The sequence below is a fragment of the Polyodon spathula genome, chromosome 2 (assembly GCF_017654505.1).
Source record: "Polyodon spathula isolate WHYD16114869_AA chromosome 2, ASM1765450v1, whole genome shotgun sequence".
Taxonomy (NCBI): domain Eukaryota; kingdom Metazoa; phylum Chordata; class Actinopteri; order Acipenseriformes; family Polyodontidae; genus Polyodon; species Polyodon spathula.
The window spans coordinates 49026008-49047548 of record NC_054535.1 but is presented as its reverse complement, the minus strand read 5'-3'; the positions used below and the strand labels follow the sequence as shown (position 1 = coordinate 49047548).

Sequence of the window (21541 nt, the reverse complement as noted above, 5' to 3'; positions counted from 1 at the left end):
GATATATATATATAAATATATATATATATAGTTAATATATAATGTCATGTAAGGCACAGCACGGTCAGATAAACAGTGCGCGATTGAGACGTTAAAAATGCAATGAGTAGATTTTGTAAAAATGTCTAAGACTTTTGCACAGCAATATATCTATATCTATCTATCTATCTATCTATCTATCTATCTATATATATATATATATATATATATATATATATATATATATATATATATATATATATATATATATACGTACATCAAACCAATGTATACCACGATCAAGCCTAAACTTCCTCTGACTGCACGACTCCCTCCACATCATGAGGCTGTGCCTTCATCAGGGGAGACAATTTTGTGTAGAAAGCTGCATTAGCTTGGGAATATTTCATGGGCCTGTGATTTGCTCATAGCCCACTGGTTGGGCACTTCTGGTATATGGGAATTGTGGCCATCCCGTTTATTTTAGCAAATGATGCTTTCTTATGATCAGACACAGCTTCATCAGTATTCTACAGTCTTTGCAAATCATTCCCAATGTCACAAGTTTATAATGGTGTTAACAGTTGGAATTTAAACCTTGGTTAGTACACTTTATAGCATGAGTTGTGAGGCAGGCAAAACTATAAACTAAATACTACAAACTATTGTTTTTAATTGTTGATTTTGATTTGGTTTGTATGAACGGACCATAAATCCAATTAAAATAAATCAATAACAGACTATAAATCCAATAGTGTGCAAGGTGTAAACAACCACAAATGTGACAAATAAAATCCCCATTATTTTTCAGATTTTATTTTTATGTATAAACACTTTACATAAATTAACTCCTCCGAGACTAATAATTGATGAATACTTAATTGGAATTCATATAAAAAAAAATCCATAAACAACTTGTCTCACATCATTTACAAAAGTCTGGGTTTTCCTTTTTGCTTTGTAAGACATGATTTTGTTTATCAGTTATTTTCTTAGTTTTCTCTTAAAGGCAAATCATGATATCGATATTTGATATCTGTAGCATTTCACTGGCAGCAATGTCCTTTTATAAAGCAGCACAGTAGAAGCAATTTGATTTATTAACAGCAGTATTTTCCCAGTTTTTGCGTCTAACTGAGATACATCAGTTCCTATTAAGAGCGAGACTACTTTTTTTTTTAAAGCAAAGGTCAACCATTTAAAATGAAAACAAAGATCTGGTTATAGACATTGCCTAGTAAGAAAACCAATAGGCCTTTACACATATTAGTCCAGCTGAGTGCAGTGATATGCATATGTAAACAAATTGTTTTTAAAGCAGATCACCTTTTAAGGTAATTTTATTTAAAAAAAAGTTCTTGCTTTTATTAACTACCACTCTTCTCCTTGGCTCCTTTTCTTGCAGAGTCCAACAAGGTTGTGCAACAGAAATCTGTGTCACGGCCTTGTTAAGGCATAAGTAATAGTTCTGTTCCTACGTTTACTCTGTTGTAGCTATGTGCAGCAACACAGCTCTGTCTCCCTAGTGGGGGAACAGCCATAGACTCTTTGGCAACTGATAATGAGCAGTTTGTTACCTCTTTCCTATTTCACTTTGTCTTAGAAATTGTATGTTGTTAGCACTGTCTGCTAACTCTGGGTATTGCTCTACAGAGAGTACATAGTACCCATCATAACCTTGTACTTTTCCAGCACTTAGCAACTGTCGTTTCTCCCCTTCTGTCCACAGTCTGGCACCTTCCTCACCATCGCGCACTCTTTGCTGCTCCCTTGCCCATGCACTTGAGAGGGCTCGTTGTCTGGACTGCTCTAATATGCGGGCTTCCTCCTCATCCAGGGTCATTCCGTAGCGCACGTGTAGTACTAAGGCCCCGTATTGCATTTCCACATCCGCAAACCTGCGAGTTCTACCATTCACCACTGTGGTGGACTGAGAGACTGTGACATTAATGCCATTCTCCAGAGCTTTGCGTCCACTTGTCAACCTGAGAGTGCCAAGGTCAATTTCTGATGAGCTGGTTTTGATAAAATAGTGAGTGTCTTTTCCCTCGATGGTGAAGTGCAAATTCTCAAGATAAAAGGCGTTGTTCAGGACGGCTGCAACTTTGATGCAGTCCTCATTGGCAATGTTGAGCACGTTGGTCACAACTCTCCCCTGATTGACAGCCAACATAACCCCTTTCCCTATGAGAGATTTGACTGTCGCAAACCAAAGCCATGACTTCTCTCCGCTGGATTTGCGCCTGCTGATCTGAATCTCTGGCATCTTTCCAAAAGAGAGGAAGGCCCTTGCTTGTCTTACTACTTCTTGCTGGACTCCAGAAATGGACTGTGAAAAAAAAAAAAAAAACAGAAGTTGTTTGCAAATATGTTATTAAATGGTAGAACACAGTTTCATTTAGTAGTAGATGTATTTTAATATCAGAAATGTATGAATAATATTAAATGTATGTGGTATGTATTTCTATGTTTATTAATACATTGTCTAAAACCTGTTATCATGTGTGATACCTATTGTTCAATTTTAAATTTTAATTATAAAAGAGTAAAGCATGTTATATTTTTTTACTTATAAATGCTGATGCTAATGTTTCCATACAACTTTAGCTATACACACAAATTCGCTCACTGGCAATACTGCAGCCCTCATGGATCTTATGATGATTCACCTCTAATATATTCTTAAACATTTCTAATGTTATTCTTATGTGAAGCAATTCCTGCAACATCAATGTTTGTTTTTTTGGCAGTCATTGCTTTTTTCTTGATACTGAAACCACATTTTATGCTGGAGATGCACAGAAATTCAAAAACATTAACACTGAAGTCCTCATCTCATAATGACTTGAAGAATCCTTGTGGGCAAACAGTGATGTGAGCCTCATTACTAAATGTGCATAACTTTGGGGATTTGTCTACTCAGTAGCACAGTTCCACATCAAAAGTTCCTTCTCTAGAATTCCTTGCTTTTGTTCAGGTTCAACTCTTATCTTTAACAGATAAAAAGCACTGTATGAAAACAACTGAAGTCCTTCGTGATTGCTTACCGGTAAGTCATCCCACAGCTGACTCTTCTGCAGCTCATAGGAAGGTTCTGTCAAATCAAATTTAGGGATAGGGAATCCAGGAATGGCATTGTGCAGATGGAAACCAAATGTCACCAGCCAGCTGTTGACATCTATAATGAACAGAAGATGGGAAAAATTATAAGTAATTCAGCATTTTGATTAACACATGCTGGGTAACAGCTGTGGGTGTCAGCTACTCAAAATGCTATTCTAACTAAGAAAGAACAATAAAAGAGAATTCATAGCAAACCATGTACACCCTAGAAACACAGGGTCATAAAAATAAATGATAAGCATCTGGGTAATTGCACAGGATTGCAATGCACTTAGTGGTATGCTAATGCTTAATGTTATTGGACTACTAATTGCAAGAAAGATAAATGAACAAGCAATACAAGGGGACTGAATTCCCACTGTCAAAACATGCGTTACACTTCATGACACAATTTAATTAAGCTATTAGGCATCAAAACATGTGTTCTTACAGAAATATGACATTGAAATAATGATGTAATCATCCACTGTCACTTTATGGGCATTGTATGTTGGTTTATCACAAGCAAATATAAATTGCAATACTCAGAACAAAACTGTATTTTATTCTAACAGCAGGGTGAAATTGTAGGGTTAAAAGAGTATTTTGGTGGGGAAAGCCATGGCTGAATGCAAAAAGTGACTCAATAAATTAGAACAATAACTTAACTTGGACATGGAGGTATTTAGAGAAAAACTAATACTATGAAACTAAGCTTGCAGAACATATGAGCTGAATGATTACGATTGATAAAGTAAAAATGTAACCATGTAACACAATAGCGTTTGTTTCTACATATAGTGCTTCAAAGGTAGTACCTGATTTCCAGTATGGTACTTTAAGAAAACTATAAACTATTCCTTGGCTTTGAAACTTACACCACGTATCTTAAAGTCTCAAATTTCCTACCTGTGACATATTCTTTTACATCTTGCACTTTGCTGACAGGGTTGTTGTTTCGAAACATGTACAGGTTAAAGGGAGCAGGATCCTTCCCCACTTTCTTCCAGATGGTGATATCAGGGGTAGTCCAGCGTCCTGCTAGAATGTCATAATCTCTCTCTCCGAAGTGGATCAGCTTGGTCAAGGGGTCGTACAGACCACCATGAAAACCTATTACCAGCTGGAAGTCAGGGTTGGAATCAAAGTAGATCTCCCCATAGGCGGTGTACTGAATCTGCTTTATCATCAGACCATTACTGCTAAAAACAGCCAATGGCGTGCCCGTATTGTCACAAGCGATGTAGAATTCTTCCCCGCTGCTGATTTCCATTGCAAAGAGGTGACCCTGGAGGTCATAGTAGAAAGATGTGATCTCAGAGCTGGAGTGGTTATAGACGTGAGTTATCCTGGTTAGGTAGTTGAGGTCTGCATAGAAGAACTGGAGATGCTGACCGGGGCTAGTTCTGGTGGAAACTCTCCTCCCAAGGCCATCATAGCGGTACTGGACTGTCCAGCCGTTGCTTTTGCTATAGACCCGAATTAGGAGGCCCTTGGAGTTATACTCGAAGATCTCTGCTCCTCTTTGGTGAAGGAAACCGTCTTCATCCAGTCGATATTGCACATCCCCCAGTCGTGTGATCCTGTCTCTTAAATCATAACGGAGGGGGGTAAGACGGGCGCTGTTACTAGGATTGAGCAAGTGTAGGTTGCCATTCAGGTCATAATTGTACCGCCACATGATCTTCTCATTCAAGTAGACTGTCTGAAGTTGACCATCCACATCATATTCATAACCATACTTGGTGGTGTTGGCGAATGGCCCAATTTTGATCTCTCTCTTGGTGACTCGACCCATGTTGTCATACTGAATGGTTATCCAGTACATCAGTGACCTGAATATTTCGTACTGTATTTCTTTAATGCGACCGTGGATGTCAAAGTGCTTTGTGTACGTCATGACAGCGGTTGAAATGATTTGGTTGATGTCGTAGTAGATTACCCCGAACTTGCCGAACTGCTCAACCTTTCCAGAGATGTCGTCAAACTGGTAGAGGTCAATGGGCAAGGGTGTTTCATTAATTACACCCTGCATACTGGTCACTCGAAAGCTGTTGTCGTAGGTGTAATCGAAGCGAGCATTTACCATCCCGTCCTCGCTGAACCGGAAAATCTGTCTATCAATGAATGGGCCGATTTGCCTGTACCTAATGGTGCAAATAAAACCTTCACTTTGTAAGTTCACTGTTTTAAGCACTCCCGCTGTCTCGTCATAGGTAAAGCTGACCCGGGTGCTGTCATACAAGATTTCCGAGAGCTTTGTCTCCCTCCTGTATTTGTATAGGATCCGCCTCCCTGTTCCCAGGTGAGCTACTTTCAGCAGCTGCCCATCTTCACTGTAGTCCACAGTGACAGAGGCATTACTTTCAGGAGGATTATAAATATTTCGGTAATATCCAATTGAGCGAATGGTCTGCATTGTGTGGCGGGCAACACTTGGCATTGTTATGGCAGACAACTGATCTAATAAATTATATTCAAAGATGTACTGGCGTTGGCTGTGGAGCAGCAGCACCATTGACTAGAAAAGAAGAAGACGTAATAATTATACACATGGGTATTAAAATGCAACCTGCATGACAACAGGTATTACCATTCCATTTCGGCAATGATTTCCTTTTTTAATTGAGTTATCCTTGATCTACAAGTCTTTACTGCTGCCCTGTTTAATGTACTTTGATGCATAATTCTAAAGGGTTTTGCAATTATCAGCTCTGTTCTCATAATGTGCTAATACTTATGTTATAAGGTAGGCTCCATTTAATGTCAAATTCACTGAGCAAAACAGCAGGTAATTAAACACATTTGCATATTGGCAAGCAGCATGGAGATGTAATATAAAATAAAGTCTTAAATTTACAAAGGATACAAACAGGTCTTGTAAATATTACATAACCACCACTTGTCCCTTAATGGTCACAGTGTGTTTGGTGCGTCACACTGTTTCTGGAAATATAACTGGTTGTAATGGTTACAGGTTGTAATACACAAATGCAAGCGAACACAGACAATGTAATCCCAGTGTCAAAAGGCTGCATTGCTGTTGGAAAACCATGATTGAATGAAAAGAGATTCATGAGCAGCACTGGGATTTTATATTAAAGAAAGTCTTTCAGATTTACAAAAGATATTAAAATGAAAAACAAAAAGCAGTGGACTCTTCCAACCAAATTTGGCACTGAATTCTTTGCAGCTCTTCTCAAGCTTTCAAAGCAATCACTGATAACTTGTTACTGATAACAAAGAAACTGTAACAGTGTGAAAGACAGCTTTCTATGGTCCCTGATGGAAAAATTAAAGGAAAGATTATACATTTTTATTGACTAAAATCGAAAAAGGTGACGTAGAAAGTGCATTACACGATTTATTTATTTATTTATTTTAACAAATTTATTAAATCGCCAATTATTTTATTATTATCTCCCAATTTGGCCCTGCCTGTCTAGTAGCAATAAAGAGTTATTTTCGTGGAGGACAAAGTGGGGTTATTGTGGTATTGTGTTATTGTGTCTACTGTACTGATTTAGAGTGAGAGTTACATTGTTCTCACCTTTTCAAGGTATGTGAAACTCCACATCTTCCCATCAGCAAATACCCGGGAAACAATCCTCCCCTGGCTGTCATATTCCACTCTTTCACTGGTGGGGCCCCTCTGGATGCTTGTGATCTGTCCTGTGGCTGAGTAGGTGACATTGACAGACATTAGCTTGCTGCTCGGCACCCAAAGGGTTGGGTGACCCGAAGAGTCATAAATGATCTTAAGCAAAAATTTCCGGTGGTCATCATAGATCTTCTCTGTCCGTAAAGTTCGATCATAGTCAACCGAGAGGAGATTCCTGCCATTCACCTTTTGTAAACAGAAAACAGGAGAAGTCAATCAGTGACTCTCAGCACCACTCACATACTGCTTTTCAACAACCTGCCATTATTTAAACACCAATTATCGTGAATGATTCTCTTTGACAGTAAGTTAATTTGGGGAGTTATTAGATTAACCGCAATTTGAAGACTTTCATTTAACTAAAAGACACTCTGACATTTGTTCAAACTCTTTTAAATGAAGCCCCTCAGAGTGTATCCATGCAAAGTTTTCCACAGCAGAAGCCATTCACTTAAAGAGGACAAGCTTTAGAAATGGAAGCAGAGCAAATCATTTTCTGACCCCAACCCAATTTACTGTACATAAACAATGCAGTTAAAAATATGTCTTTTTATACTTAGGGAATGAATACCTGGTTTCCAGACGGCTGCCACAGATGGAAAACATAGTACACCGATGATAGGCTAATTTTTTTTTAACATATTAATATATCAACACATAAATCCTATAATGCTATTGGATTTCACTTATGCTTTTACTTTACTGGAATACAGATTTGAAAGCTATAATCTGTATGGAAAGTAATAAGTTGGGTAAATTGTGTACAGAGAACAAACCATTACAGGCTATTCCCTGTTCCATACTGATTATTTGTGTTCAGAACTCATTGGGCTCAAATTAGATGATTGTCTATATCCTATAAAAGAGAGACAAGTAAAATTTTGTGCACTGAAAACAAACAAAAAAAACAAACAACAATTCTTGATGTTTGCTTACCCTCAGTTTCCTTCCAAACACAATGACTTTGCCCCTGGTCTGCTCCTTGCGAAATCGCCACTCCACAAGATTCTGCCCATTCTCCCCAGGCAAGGTCATATTCCGTCGTGCCACTGTGGGGTTGGCAGCACCTGCCAGAATGTGGGGCTCAGTCTGATAGTGGGTGTCCATGCCATTCGCATAAATGACCCTCAAGGAGTTATCATAGCCAACTTGATAACTGTTTCTCAGCTGGTCTGAAGAGGACAATAATTCACAACACTTGTAAATGGAAAAAAAGGTTTATTAATTATTAATAGTATTATTGCTATTATTAATGTGTTATTACATGGTAGGTATTTGAGTACTTGTGTACAGTGGAAAAGAAAATACTTAGAAGACACAGCACTGCAGTTAATGCCTTTGCTCATTTTTCGACAGGTGCGATGGAGTTCTCAACGTTCGTAAAGCTGACAGAATCTTGTTTCTTTATGGATAACTCCGTTGGTAGTGCAGCACTCAGATACACCATTCTGGATTGTTATTGTATGAGAGTGTGTCAGAGTAATCCGTTGGTAAGATTTAAAGCAGTTAGTCTCTAGCCTAGAGGGGACTAATGCAGACTTTTCTCTTTATAACAGATGTTTAGTAAATGCTATTATATGTTTCTTATAGATGACAGTTAGTTACCATATTAATTGCTCTATCTTGCAAAATCTTTATAAAAAAACATGCAACATAACATGTCATTAGGCTATTTTACTTTTTTTTCTCCGAGTGCTTCTGAGCATAGTATGAGTTAACAATGGGGCAGTTATAAAAGGCTCAGTTTTACAGTTACAGTAATTTTCTTCTCATAGTTAATTCAACTTTCGGGTGCCTTTTGTGTAACTTATTTAGGGCCCTCTAAAACTTTCTATACCTTGTGCTGTATATTAGCAAAGCAATTAGCATATAATACTGATTTATAATACCCCCCCCCCCCCCCCCCCCCCCCACACCCCAAAGAGATAAGTAATGCATTCATATAATTTCCTTAAGATACCAAAACAATTCACAATGTTCTTTAGAGTTAGGGCCTGACTTAAAATCTTTTAAAGAACGAAGTTACTTCTTCCCAGAACCAGCAACACCGACAAAGACGATATTGGATACTTTACAATAGAATACATCAAATGTATGTACTGCAACTACCAACAATGGGACATGAGGACTACTTAATTATTTATAAAAATAACGTGAAACAACACTGAAAAGCCTTGTAGATGACATACTGTGTCTTAATGTAATGGCAAATTGCTAGAGGTTAGTTTACATTGTCCTGGTGTAATTTGTTACTTTCTCTCTGAATCTACAGGAATCTGCCCTACCTTGAACCAAAGTGTAGAAGGAATCAATAGATGACAGGTTTGTGGTAATACTGACGTCTTCATCCCTGCTGGAAGTCTCGATGTCCACAGTGATGGCCCTTTCCATGTCCCCATGGAGGTTGGTGACCACCCCAGTTGGAAAGGTTACATTTGTCAGGCGGCCTTCACTGTCATAACTAAAGGACAACATTAATTAGACCAATGACCTCAAATGCAAAACCATGTAATCCACTTTTTTTTTTTTTTTTAACAGGCAAATCGTTTTTTAAGGACAGTTCCAGGGGGACTAAAATACAATACAGGCATGTTACAGACATTAACCCATACATAATGAATCAGTGAAAGGGAAAGTGAAATCCCCCTTTATCTCAATTCTATATATTTTGATAACCACCATTTTCATCTTTAATAATGTTGTAAAACAGAAGTGTAATCTAACATGTAACTAAAACATGGTCAATCTGGAGCTTGTATTTACAAAGTCATGCACAAAGCCTTATTTCAGAAGCTTATAAGCTTCCATTTGAAAAGTAATATAGCAATTTTCTCATCTTAATTACAGCTTATAATTTAACTTATCTCTCTAATATATTTCTCTTCTGTTACTTAAAGATATAACCCTGAACTTTCTCTCACCTGTGCTTTTCCAATATATATCTCCTCTTCAATCTTCCTAATTGCCGTGCAGCACCAGTTTACATTTAAGCATTGTGTAATGTAAACAACTCACGACACAGTATACCCAACAACAAAACAACCACAGAGAAGTTTTTACTTGGTTTTTTTAATTTGTGAGCTGCTTCCCCTGCCTTTCTTTAAGGACAGCACCCAGTTTCAGCTTTACTATTGGTTACTGTGTTCCGTCAACACACACACACAGACACACACAGACTCACACACACACACAGTGCTCACTAGGATAGCTACTGGTAGCCATTGTGTCTCACTGATATCTTGGGTGATTTCTGATAGTCTGGTCTGCTTGTTTTCTATGGCTGCCAGCAACATCACACTCTTATTTATCTCTCAGTTTCTACTCCTTTCCCATTCCCTATCAGCCTACACAACAGCTATGTGTGGTGCTTATGAATAAGGGTCTTTGCTTTGTGACAGAAGCCATCTGTCAGACGAGTTCACTTCATAGGAAACCACTATGCCAAGGGCAGTGAATAATAGCTAATGAGGCTACAAAGTAACTCTAAAATGTGTTCTTGGAGTTTAGTAATCAACATGTATAAAGAAATGCCTCATACAGAATATATATATATATATATATATATATATATATATATATATATATATATATATATATATATATATATATATATATATATATATATATATATATATATATATATATATATATATATATATATATATATATATATATATATATATATATATTAGCTCAAAGAGCCAGCTGCCCAATGTTTCGATATGTTGTACATATCTTTCTCAAGGGAGCCTGTGTTTGAATCAAAACATTGGAGGTATTTATAGGTGTTTGACGGCATGACAACTACTTGTTATTGTTTATATTCAAATCCATGATTTATTCTTACATGATGTAATGGTGTTCTATATGTCACATCTTTTACTTATATCTTTAAATCTATATTAATTCTAATTAACATTATTTTATATAAACTTTATTATTTATAAATATTTATATTATCATGCAATGCTGGCTCTGAGGATCAGCCTTGATATGGTCTCCCCAGTGCATCAGCATGCACAACTTTTGAATTAATTTTGTTTATTTAATTATTTTTAACTTTGATATATTTATTGGAATTAATTAGTTCATTATTTTCTGTTGAGTCCCGCTGGCATAATTGTGTTCAGTCTATTTATCCATTTACTTTCTTTTATTCTTCTATATGTCGCATTGTCTAATTTTAGCTGTTCTAATACTACAAACTTTACATCATTTATGTCATGTCCTTGACTGGTGAAGTGCTGTACTATTGGTTCATTCATTTTTTTTATTTCTAATTAATGAAAGGTGGTTCTGAATTCTTTTATATAAAGTTGTTCCAGTCTCTCCAACATATTTTATTTCATCACATTTTTCACAGGCTATTCCATAAACAACATTGCTATTTTTACAGTAGTTAGTTTTTAGTGGATATTTGGTGTTCTTATGTTTAATTATGTTTTTCCATGTATTTACAAACTTTACATGTACTAGTGCAAATATTTGTAGAACCTATTCTGTCAATTATTTATATTTATATATATATATATATATATATATATATATATATATATATATATATAGTTATATATATATATATATATAATCATTTAGATCTACGAACAACATGGTAAAACTATGTTGTTGTAGGTTTTTGGTACTGTATAACTAAATGTGTCTTTTTATAATGTGTCATACTCACTCAAAGAAAGTTGTCCATCCAATCTCAATGCTTTTAGTTGCTAGAAGACCACTGCTGCCATGGTACGTGAATAAAACCAGCTCTTGACCCTGGGCAGTGAGAGTTTTCAAGCCTCCATTGGTTCCAATGGTGAGCCATATCACTTGATTGTCAGGAGAAACTATCCTCACTGGCATGCGGTTGGGATCCCTCCGAATGCGGAGTGTATTTCCATTGCTGTCTGTCACTGCAGTGATGTCATTCTCATTACTGTAGCTAAAGTTATACATGTAGTCCCCAGTGACTAAGCTCAGGGTATACTGATGTGTACCATTGACGTCAAAGATATACAGTTCTTGGTCTGCAGGAGAAGCAACTTCGTAGTGGTTCATCGAGTTAAGCAGAGGCTTGTTCTTATACACTGCACGAATCCGAATGTTACCCAGATCAGCTATGTACAATGTGCCGTCAGGAGAGACCACCAAAGAGGAAGGAGCATTGAGCTTTGCATCTTTGGCATAACCATCCCCGGTCTGGTAACAGTCACAGTTGACATCATTCTTGCAGTCGCAATCAGAAGGGATGCCTGCAAGCAGAGATATTTCACCATTGGTTGTCACCTGCCTAATGCGGTTAATTTTCTTTTCATCCGTCTCTGCAATGTAGACTACACCGCTGTATGACACTGCTATGGCACTTGCTGACTCCAGTGTGGTCTGGACGGCCCGCTTGCCCATTGCGTACTCGATTCCTGGAACCTGGCAGTGCATGGGCCGCCCTGCTGCGATGCGCACTTGCCGATTTGCAGTTATCTGCAGCACAACGTTGTTGTCCAGGACGTAAATGGAGTTATCCATGGGGTTAATAGCTAGGTCTGTTGGCCACTCCAGGCGCACCTGAAATAAGATAATGAAGAAGCCGATTTGTAGTGTGCTTCTGGGCAGTGGTTCGACAGTGATGTAAAGGGATATTTTACTTACAAGGTTTAATAGGTTTGGGCATCTGTATTGCCTGGTCTGATTTAATTTGCATGTCTTTAAATTATTTTATGGTTTGATGTTTCCTCTTTGTCTTATGGTAGCTGGTCCTTGTTATAAATAGCCTTCTGTCTAGCACAGATTATATGGAGCAGTATGGGCAGTTTTAGATCAAATTTTGCACCAGTACCTAACTTCTTTAGAAAGGTAGTTCCTTGCATTAACATTAAAAAAAAATCAGTAGGTCCTTTTTTTAAAACATAGAACTTTGATTGTAAAGAATAATTTTCCTCTAGTGGCAGCTGCACTACAGTTCAGATAGACAATAATATACACTATAGGGAAGATACCTTTCTTCATTCATGCACTAGGCGTGACAGCTCAGTGAGCTTGAGCCATATGCCCCAAGGGCTCCAAGTTTTTCAGTGATAATTAAATTGGTGACAAGTGCTGTCTTAGTTTGTTTTTGCTCCACTGGATCTAAATACACCCTGCAAAAGACAAGTGGTTTCCCTCACCCAAGAGTAAGGACTAATGAATAATTTGAACTCCTCACTGGGGATGTGGCTTTGACAGCAGTGACAGTGCTGAGGAACTACACAAGGTTGGGGAAACCAAGTCTGTAGGCCTAGGTTTACAGAAACAGACTGCAACAGCCTGCAGGATGCAGTACAGAGGGCAATTGGATGGCATTAACCAGATGTTCACAGTCAGTCAACTTAGCTATGGAAGGGTATCTGGATACATTAATGAGGTACCAGCTGATTGTGGGTGTAGTAACTTATAGAAATGACATACAGTATATTTTTGTGTACAGTTTGCAAGACAAGATTACTTATCCAGGGATATATATTTTTAGACATGATCTTAAAGTTTATAATAATAATATACCTAATGTTTTAATTAAGTTAAGGTCAGGGTTAAAAGCCAGCTCCAGATGAGCAGTGACATTCCACAAGGTGGTGCTTCAGCCATACAGGTGACATCTTTTGATGTAAGTATTCCCAAGAAAATGTGGACCGAGTGGCATATACAGTAGATTAAAAGAGTTTAAATTATCACCTGACTAATATGCATGCTGGTGTCACATGTCAATGGTCGGGCTGAAGTAAGGTCGTTTGATCCTAAGAGTGTTGAGATGATACCGTTCTGATCGACTTTTCGAATCATTGTCCCATCCACAAAGAATATGAAACCATTCTTGTCGACTGCAATTCCTGAATACGGAAAAAAAAAAAAAGACTACAGCTTACTAAGGAAAACATAACTGCTACATGTGTTGGAATTGGCTTAAAATTATTCAGGTCACTGAAAAAGCACAAGTTTAATAATTCATATTGTGCTTTCTAGCCTCCTCTTCAATTTATTCATAAGTGAACTCAATGTGAGATTGTTGTAACCAAACTGATTATGTTTGCCTCAGAAAAACAATGCAGTGTTGTTTTTTTAAATATTCTAAGAACTTAAAATGCTTTGCTGAATTTAATCTACAATTAGTTTACTATAGTTAAAAGGCATTTTAAAATCAACTTTAGAGGCCAGAAATGAAAGAACCAATATTTATTGCTATGCCAACAGGGCAGCTCAGTGAACTAAAATGCCAATGAGATACAGTGGGTTTAAAAAGTAAAACTGTCTGCTTTCTGCTTGACAAGGGAAACTGCCACTTTCACCCTTTTTACATTTAGCCAGAACCAGTGATGATGTAATGAATGGCTAAGGACCTATTTGCAGTTTTTCAAAGTAAAAAGATAAATACTTAAATGAATAAACCCAGTAACACCTTATGTATGAAACAAACATAATAACAAAAATACAGTACATGAATAATCCTAGAGAGTCAGTTTAGACAGTTCATAGCTGAGTTGATGCCTGTACCTTTAGGTCCCATAAGTAAGCCCTCTATAGCTTTGCCTCCATCTCCACATCTCGCTTCATCAAATGGCAGGCACTGCTCCCCAGTCCCTGCCACCACTTCAGAATTCTGCAGCAAGTCTTTAGCGCCAGTCAGCATCTTTGTACGGTAAATCCTGCGTGAATTCGTGTCAGAGACATAAAGCTGTCCGGTGACAGGGTCAGTTGCCAGGTAGTATCTGTGAGTTGGATTGGTACTGCAGAATATAAAAGCTAATGTGAATACCATTAAAGAGTCTTTCACCAAACATTTCAGATTACTTACACATATGCAAAGAAATGTTTCACATTGTATAACAAAGGCAAATTGAATAAAGCTATAAGGCCCAGATTTATAAAAGGAATGCACCTGTTTTACGACTGTAAAACGGGCACTGAGGGTTCTGAATTTTTGGATGGGATTTATAAAACACACGAAATGGCATAAACGTGCACTTACATGTGATTTGCGGGGCAATGTCTCTGCGCTTTAGCCCTTGATGCATATGTAATTCTGTATATGCATATGTAATTCTGGGGCGTTTCTGAACGAAACCGCTAAAATTGGGAGGGGATTTTCCAAAGGAGGTCTATTAAATATTCCGTCTAATTTATTAAAGCTGCCGGTAATTGCGGGCCTCGTATTTGTGCGATTATTTTAAGAACTCTGAAAAGCAGGTGTTAATTTGCTGCAGTCAGACAGTAGGCTACATAAAAGGCAAGGTGATGTGGCAGACTTGTCTGCAGCAAGAAGGCGACACCGTTTTCAACGACAAAGAAACATTTAATAACATTTTGCAAACAGCTAATTTTTTAACCTTTCTGATCAAGTCAGTTTGTTAATTGCGGTTTAAAATATTGTAATGTTCTGCAAACTCCAATTTTCAATACAAGTTTCATAGCTTACATGACAAAAAAGAAAGTCTGCAAATACAGAATATAGAATCCATGTAAAAAAGGTTCTTACAAGCAACTAAAAAGGTCTCCCCAGGGTGGCAAAGCAAGTTTCTAATGAGAGCCTTTACTTCTAGAGTGTAGGCATTATTATAAGAATGGTGGAGGAGATTAAGAAAAGATGGAACGATATTCCGAGACGCACTGAAGAAAAAGTCTCATATACATGTATTACAATGAGGGCTCACCCTCTCCTGTTTAGTAATGCCTACAGAATTTATGTTTTGTAATATGGCATTCTGGTATTTAACAATATTGGTTCAGCTGCATTGATAAATTCGAGTTTGAAAGAAAAAGGTAAAAAAAAAAAAAAAGGACAGATGACGCAGTTAGTTTGTAGCTAGAGAAAATACACTACAGCTGGCTGTAGGCACATCTGAATAACGTAGTTATATTATAAACCATACAGATATGCTTTAAAATTATAGAGTCAGAACCTACCTCTTACATACCTAAGAAATAGGAGAGTTTAACTGCATAAGAATTTAAGAAGACATAAGTTGTAGTTAAACTGAAGACTGTTCATATGAAGCTGTATGGAGTTATTGTTGTTGAACATATTGCTGTACAATGAAAGGATTTTCCACCTGTTTGACTGCCATGGATGTAAGTAAATAAAACGTATTGTTTCTGAAGTTTGAAAAGTGTATACGCCTGGAATTTTATTACTTCTTATACAAAATAAGAAGTTGAACTAATATGCGACGCACAATAACTAGATGATGCGTCGTAATGTATAAGCAACCTAGACTACAAACTCTGAAGTGGTATATTTGTTTTTTAGAAGCCACCACACATTCCATATTTTATTCCTTTGTCTTGGTGATGTATTTCGAGCTTGTAACACATCTTCATGTGTTATAAGTACTGCTTGTACCAAAATCTCCAATTCCATATTGGTAAATACACACGCAGGGTTAACCCAAATCCACTATTTATTGTGAGAGGTGTGTAATTCTCCTCCGCTAATTGCAGTGAGGGGTATTTAAATTGTTTGATTGTGGAATTGCCTGCTTTACCTAATTAGTCTTATAAAATAGGTCGTTATTTTGACGCTGAGTGCGGCCGTATTGAACACACACATTACGTGTCTTTTTGCGGTCCGTTTTTCCCCTTTATAAATCTGGGCCTAAATATTAAAAATTAAAAATTAAAAAAAACAGATATCATGACATTAACTTCTCCAATACTGATATTCATACTAGTCTACAGAAAAAGGGCCTTTGTCAAATTGAATATAACAGGGAGTGACTGAAAATCACTACTGTATGATAAGGCATTAATCATTGGTCAGATCATTTCCATCATTATTGCATCCCGTTGCTTGTAAGCCTATATAACAGGGCTTCACATGTGTCTTCTAGTTTTCATTCAAACTGAGCTCTCAATTACTTAACTAAACCCTTAATTCAACTCTTTAGCTGAGAACAATTAAAAAGGTCTAAGCAAATTATTAGTTCACTTAAGGGTCTAGTTAAGTAACTGAGAGCTCAGTTGGAATTAAAACCAGAAAAAAAAAAACTCATGGAAGTCCTGTATATAAGATAATGTAAGGATATGCACACTTTAATGACAGTCAACTACTATCGTCATATTCATTAGGCCACGTTTATTTGCATCTGTGGAACCTGCTTAAAATAATATAAAGCCACTTCACAAATAGCAAGAAAGGGCTTTGTGACACATTTTGATTGGAAATGCATGTCTATAAAAAACACCTTCAGTGCTTTTGTAGTTATTCACCAAGAATAATATTTTACTAGGGTATTTTAAAGATCCATTGAAGCAGAATATCCTAAATTACTATATAAATCTGTGAACTTGCAAATACATTATTTGCATGTTTCATATTAATGAGTAGAATGAAGAGCTGCTTTAGGCAAAAGCAAACATAGATGAAATCGCTAAAATACTAGAATGCCACTGCAAAGTTCCACTCCATTTGTATTGTCTAAAAAAAACAAGCTTAGCCCAGCTGTTGAGATAACGATTTACTCTGTAAAAACAGACACAAAAGAAACTGCTGATAAAAGATGCAGTGCTGTACATCCATCAAAACAGCTTCATTAGAGGGGTGTGAGTTGACTGTTGCTAATGTTTATGAGGCTCTACAGTATATTAGTCAATAGTGGGTGGTTTTATCACATTCCAAATTAAACAACCTATTCTGACTTGCACTTCTGGGGATAATACAGCATGCATTTTTATGACTCCCCAACTGCATTTAAAAAAATTCAGATGATGACAAACTGATGGTTACACAACACTTAGGGAGTTTACCATGTAAACTTTTTATTTTAAGCTTACCTATGTCTGAAATCTTTATTTCTTAGAAGAATGCAGGGAGATAGAAAAAATGAAAGGTATCAGTTACATACAAAGGGAGAAGAGAAATACATGCAAATAAAGGACAAAAACAGGAAAATATTAAAAAGACTTTTACTGGACAAACAGGAGAATATTAAAATACTTTTTTTAGATGACAGATAGATCAGACCTTCCAAAGATACAGTTCGTTATCACAAATACCAGGTACTGCATGTTCTTTTTATTAGAGTTACACTGGTTCATTTGGGTGTGTTAAATATTGCATGTATTAGAAAGGATACAATTACAAGGACAGACCAAGCTCTGAACAATATAGCATGCTTAACAGAAAAATGATTTATTGAGACCAATAACTTACCTCAGTTCCATGACACTTGTGACATTCCCTGAAGGAAATATACGCCGAACATAATTGAAGTCACCGACATACAAACTCCCGTCGATGCCGCAAGCTAGTGAAACCGGCGCCAGCAACTTGTTCCCCTCTGCCTGGCCATTGCAGCTGGGGCATGAGATGCTTCGTCTGCGCCCATTACCCATGATGGTGCTTATCACAGGGGGCTGCTGGGAAATGAACTGATTCTCCCCGTTTCCTTTGTACAGGATTCCTGCGGTTAAAAGGAAGAGCAAATATCTTTCAAAAACAAAGTTCATTCATGAGATTTTAAGAACTTAAAATTACTTTTGCCATGCCAACAGCCAATGAAAAACTACTACAATTATAATCTAAACATTTTTAGAAACTAATTACGGTTTCAAACATGACTTGCTCAGTTCATTCTGAAAATTTGCAAATTTGTTAAAGGAAATTTTGGTACATCAGAATTTAAATTTCATCACGCCTACATTTGAAATGTATGTTTTCAGTAATACAAATTATATTAATTTTACTGTTGAATAAGTGCCTGTAATAGGCTCCACAGCAATATGAATTTAAAAAAAGTAATTTCAACCTGCTGGTTTAGATACACCACACATCACAATCACAACCATCCATAGGCAGTCTCTGTGATACAGTACAATTACAGTACACAATTTGTTACTGAAAATCTTTACAAGTCAATAACACCCGCTTCTGGAAATAGGCCAACTTACTTTGAAAAAGAGTTATTTTAAACTGCCATCAAACCCCCAACCCCCAACTCCCTACCCCCCCAAAAAGCCTTTGTTAAGTCAAGATCTTGAGAAAACTGAAGTGATTACTTTCGTTTTCCTGACATAATTTATCTATCTCAGAAAAATGGAAGTAATGAATTCCGTTTTCTCAAGGTCCTGCGATAACGAAGATCTCGACATAACAAAGATATTTTTTCCCCCGATGGCCTCAACGAGCTGCCACAGTCTTGCAATGCTAACAAACTAAAGACAACAAGATAAACCTTTAGCAGACCAAACCATGCCTAATGCATCTCCTAACTTGAGTGCCCTAAGAGCACCAGTCATTATAGATAAACATTAAAGTACTGCGCAAATACAACTGTTTTTGGCTTCAAAGAGGAACTTCAAAGGACGATTACATGCTGTGAGTGTTAATAAATTATTCATATTCAGCAATGTGTTAGAATTCAAGCTCAACCAAATCCTAGCACAGTCCTCATTACTACAGAGATCAATGACTCCATCAAGATCTGCTGTATGAATGACTAGCTAACAACAATACACGCATGTCATTATAAATCTCAATATTCTGTAAACCATGAGAACCCGTATGCTTGTTTGTTATTTATTGCTTATCTGGTTTCATTGAGTTGGGAAGGCTTAAAGAAGATCCTGTAACTTTACAAAATAACAAAGCTCTCACACCACTTTAATGCAGTACTGGATGGATACTACTTTGATAAAGGCAGATCAGGGTTAGAGATGATCAACGTGACTTACAAGGTGACACACTCAGCACAAACATACTGTGTTCCAGTAACATGCATACACATATTTGCATGTTCATTTACAAGCAGTTGGAGGAAACTTATGGAATGATTTATCTTGCAATTATGTTATAAATATTACCACAGGTAAAACTTAAGCATAACATTCCTACTTAACTAAACTAAACAAAAAACAGACACAAAAAACACATCCCCAATTTGCCATGAAGCTCTTTAGTCATAAAGCCACGGTTTTTTAAACATCAGATACTGATGAAGTGGACAAGTGGGAAATTTTAAATAAGCCAGACTTGAGAAGCTTTAAATTATTGCACAACCAAGTTTAATTCAATTTAATGTACAAATAATGCACAGCTTCCTGGCTGCTGAAAAATGGGCCTTTTATTTTTCCAGTGGTTGAAAAACAGCAATAGAATAATGGCTGATGAAGGAGACTAATGCATCAGAGCCTCAGTTCTGCAGTCTCTGGCTCAAACAACACAAACGGGATACACAGTACAGTATGGAAATTAGTTCCATGTAGAGAACTGAAGTTTATTCAACATGAGCTGGACAATTCACAAGGTCTGCCACAGTGCAGTTAGTTGGGGTTCTTTCACTGATACACTGATAATCTGTGCATTATATGTAGTACTGGTTTTAAGCACATGCAAGCCATGTAACTGCATGGGCCCCGATGCAGCAAGGGGCCCCTGCTGTTGTCAGTACTTACTTAAAAAAAAAAAAAAAAAAAAAATATATATATATATATATATATATATATATATATATATATATATATATATATATTTTTTTTTTTTTTTCTCATGTGCAATAGAATGAATGAGTTATTAGCCATTTGACCGTTCTTTTATCTATGCCACATAGCCATAAACTGGATTACTCAGCTATAATTGTAGAATTTGCAGCAGTGAAAGCACAAAAGGCTATTTTTAACTGGCTCTATGATTGCATTTTTTTTTTTTTTTTCGATTGCTGTAGTAATGTGCAATATATTTAATAGTGTCGTTGTTGCCGTTTGAAAGTCATGGTACTGTAGCGTAGATTTACTGGTAAGAATAAGGAATCTGACTATATGACTGCATTCAGGTGTACAATGGTAGGTGTTTTGCCTGACTTGTCCTTTGAATTTGCTGTTAGTCTTGTTATAATGTTCTGAGCCCTGGGATGTTTGTTCACTTTTTATACTGTAGCTCTTGAGATGAGTCTAACTAAAATTAGAAAACTTTGAAATACCTGTAGAAAACTACTTCCAATAAATGCTGCATTACACATATTTTCAGGAGTATGGCTATAGGTCTTTAAGACATCAAAAATAAAAAGCAAACATTGAACGAAACACATTTGAGGATTTAATTCAATATTTTGGGCAAGAAGCAGTTTGTAAATTGAGAATTCTGAAACCGATGAGAAGGTTACAGGGGAAAATCTTGGATAGGTTGTGTCTAATCTAACAGGACATACAGTAGCTTCAGTGGTACTCTGCTGTTTATCAGATATGTGTGTTGTTTATGGAGACACTAGTCCAGTGGTCACATGTTGGGCTGTTTGGAAGACAGCACCCCAGGAATTTAAAAAAAAAGAAAGAGAGTCAGGATTACAGAGAGGAGGAATCAAGACAATCTAATTATACAGACCTTGCTTGGATCTGCGAACCACGTTGTCTTAAAGATATCATTTTGCATACAATCTCTTGCCAACACAAACAATGTGTGGCAGTCAGAGATACAAGATGATGACAACTGTGCAGAAATTGAGCATCAAATTGTAGTAGTAGCACTTGTAGGCAAGGAATGTTGCGATCTAAAGTCTGCTGGAATAGGCAGGAAAACTCCATCATCTTTATGGATGAGAGGACATTGGCTCAAGGCAAGCAAGGAAAATGACAAAAAAAAAAAAAAAAAAAAAAAAAGCTGGTGCAAAAATTTCAGTTACTGCCCTTGTTAGATTTTCCAATGTAGCATTGGATAACTAACATTATCGATAACGTATTAATCAAATCAAGATAAAAATGATACTCACTATAGTAAAGGAATTCTAATTCCCAGATGTTTTTCACTTAATTGTATTAGTTTTTCTTTTTCCCTTGCATTGAACT

General features: G+C 36.8%; 1 protein-coding gene across 1 annotated transcript in view; it reads right to left on the bottom strand.

Moving 5' to 3' along the window:
• Positions 1 to 270: 270 nt before the first annotated feature.
• LOC121297390 (teneurin-3-like) overlaps positions 271 to 21541 on the bottom strand; it is a 258654-nt gene continuing 237383 nt past the window's right edge. The window contains exons 23-33 of the mRNA XM_041223701.1: positions 17916 to 18165; positions 17537 to 17557; positions 14261 to 14493; positions 13445 to 13599; positions 11427 to 12301; positions 9028 to 9203; positions 7679 to 7914; positions 6632 to 6928; positions 3991 to 5602; positions 3027 to 3157; positions 271 to 2308 (exon numbers count right to left, since the gene is read on the bottom strand). Coding sequence (XP_041079635.1) covers positions 1553 to 2308; positions 3027 to 3157; positions 3991 to 5602; positions 6632 to 6928; positions 7679 to 7914; positions 9028 to 9203; positions 11427 to 12301; positions 13445 to 13599; positions 14261 to 14493; positions 17537 to 17557; positions 17916 to 18165 — 4742 coding nt within the window. The 3' untranslated portion in view covers positions 271 to 1552. The remainder of the gene's footprint in view (positions 2309 to 3026; positions 3158 to 3990; positions 5603 to 6631; positions 6929 to 7678; positions 7915 to 9027; positions 9204 to 11426; positions 12302 to 13444; positions 13600 to 14260; positions 14494 to 17536; positions 17558 to 17915; positions 18166 to 21541) is intronic.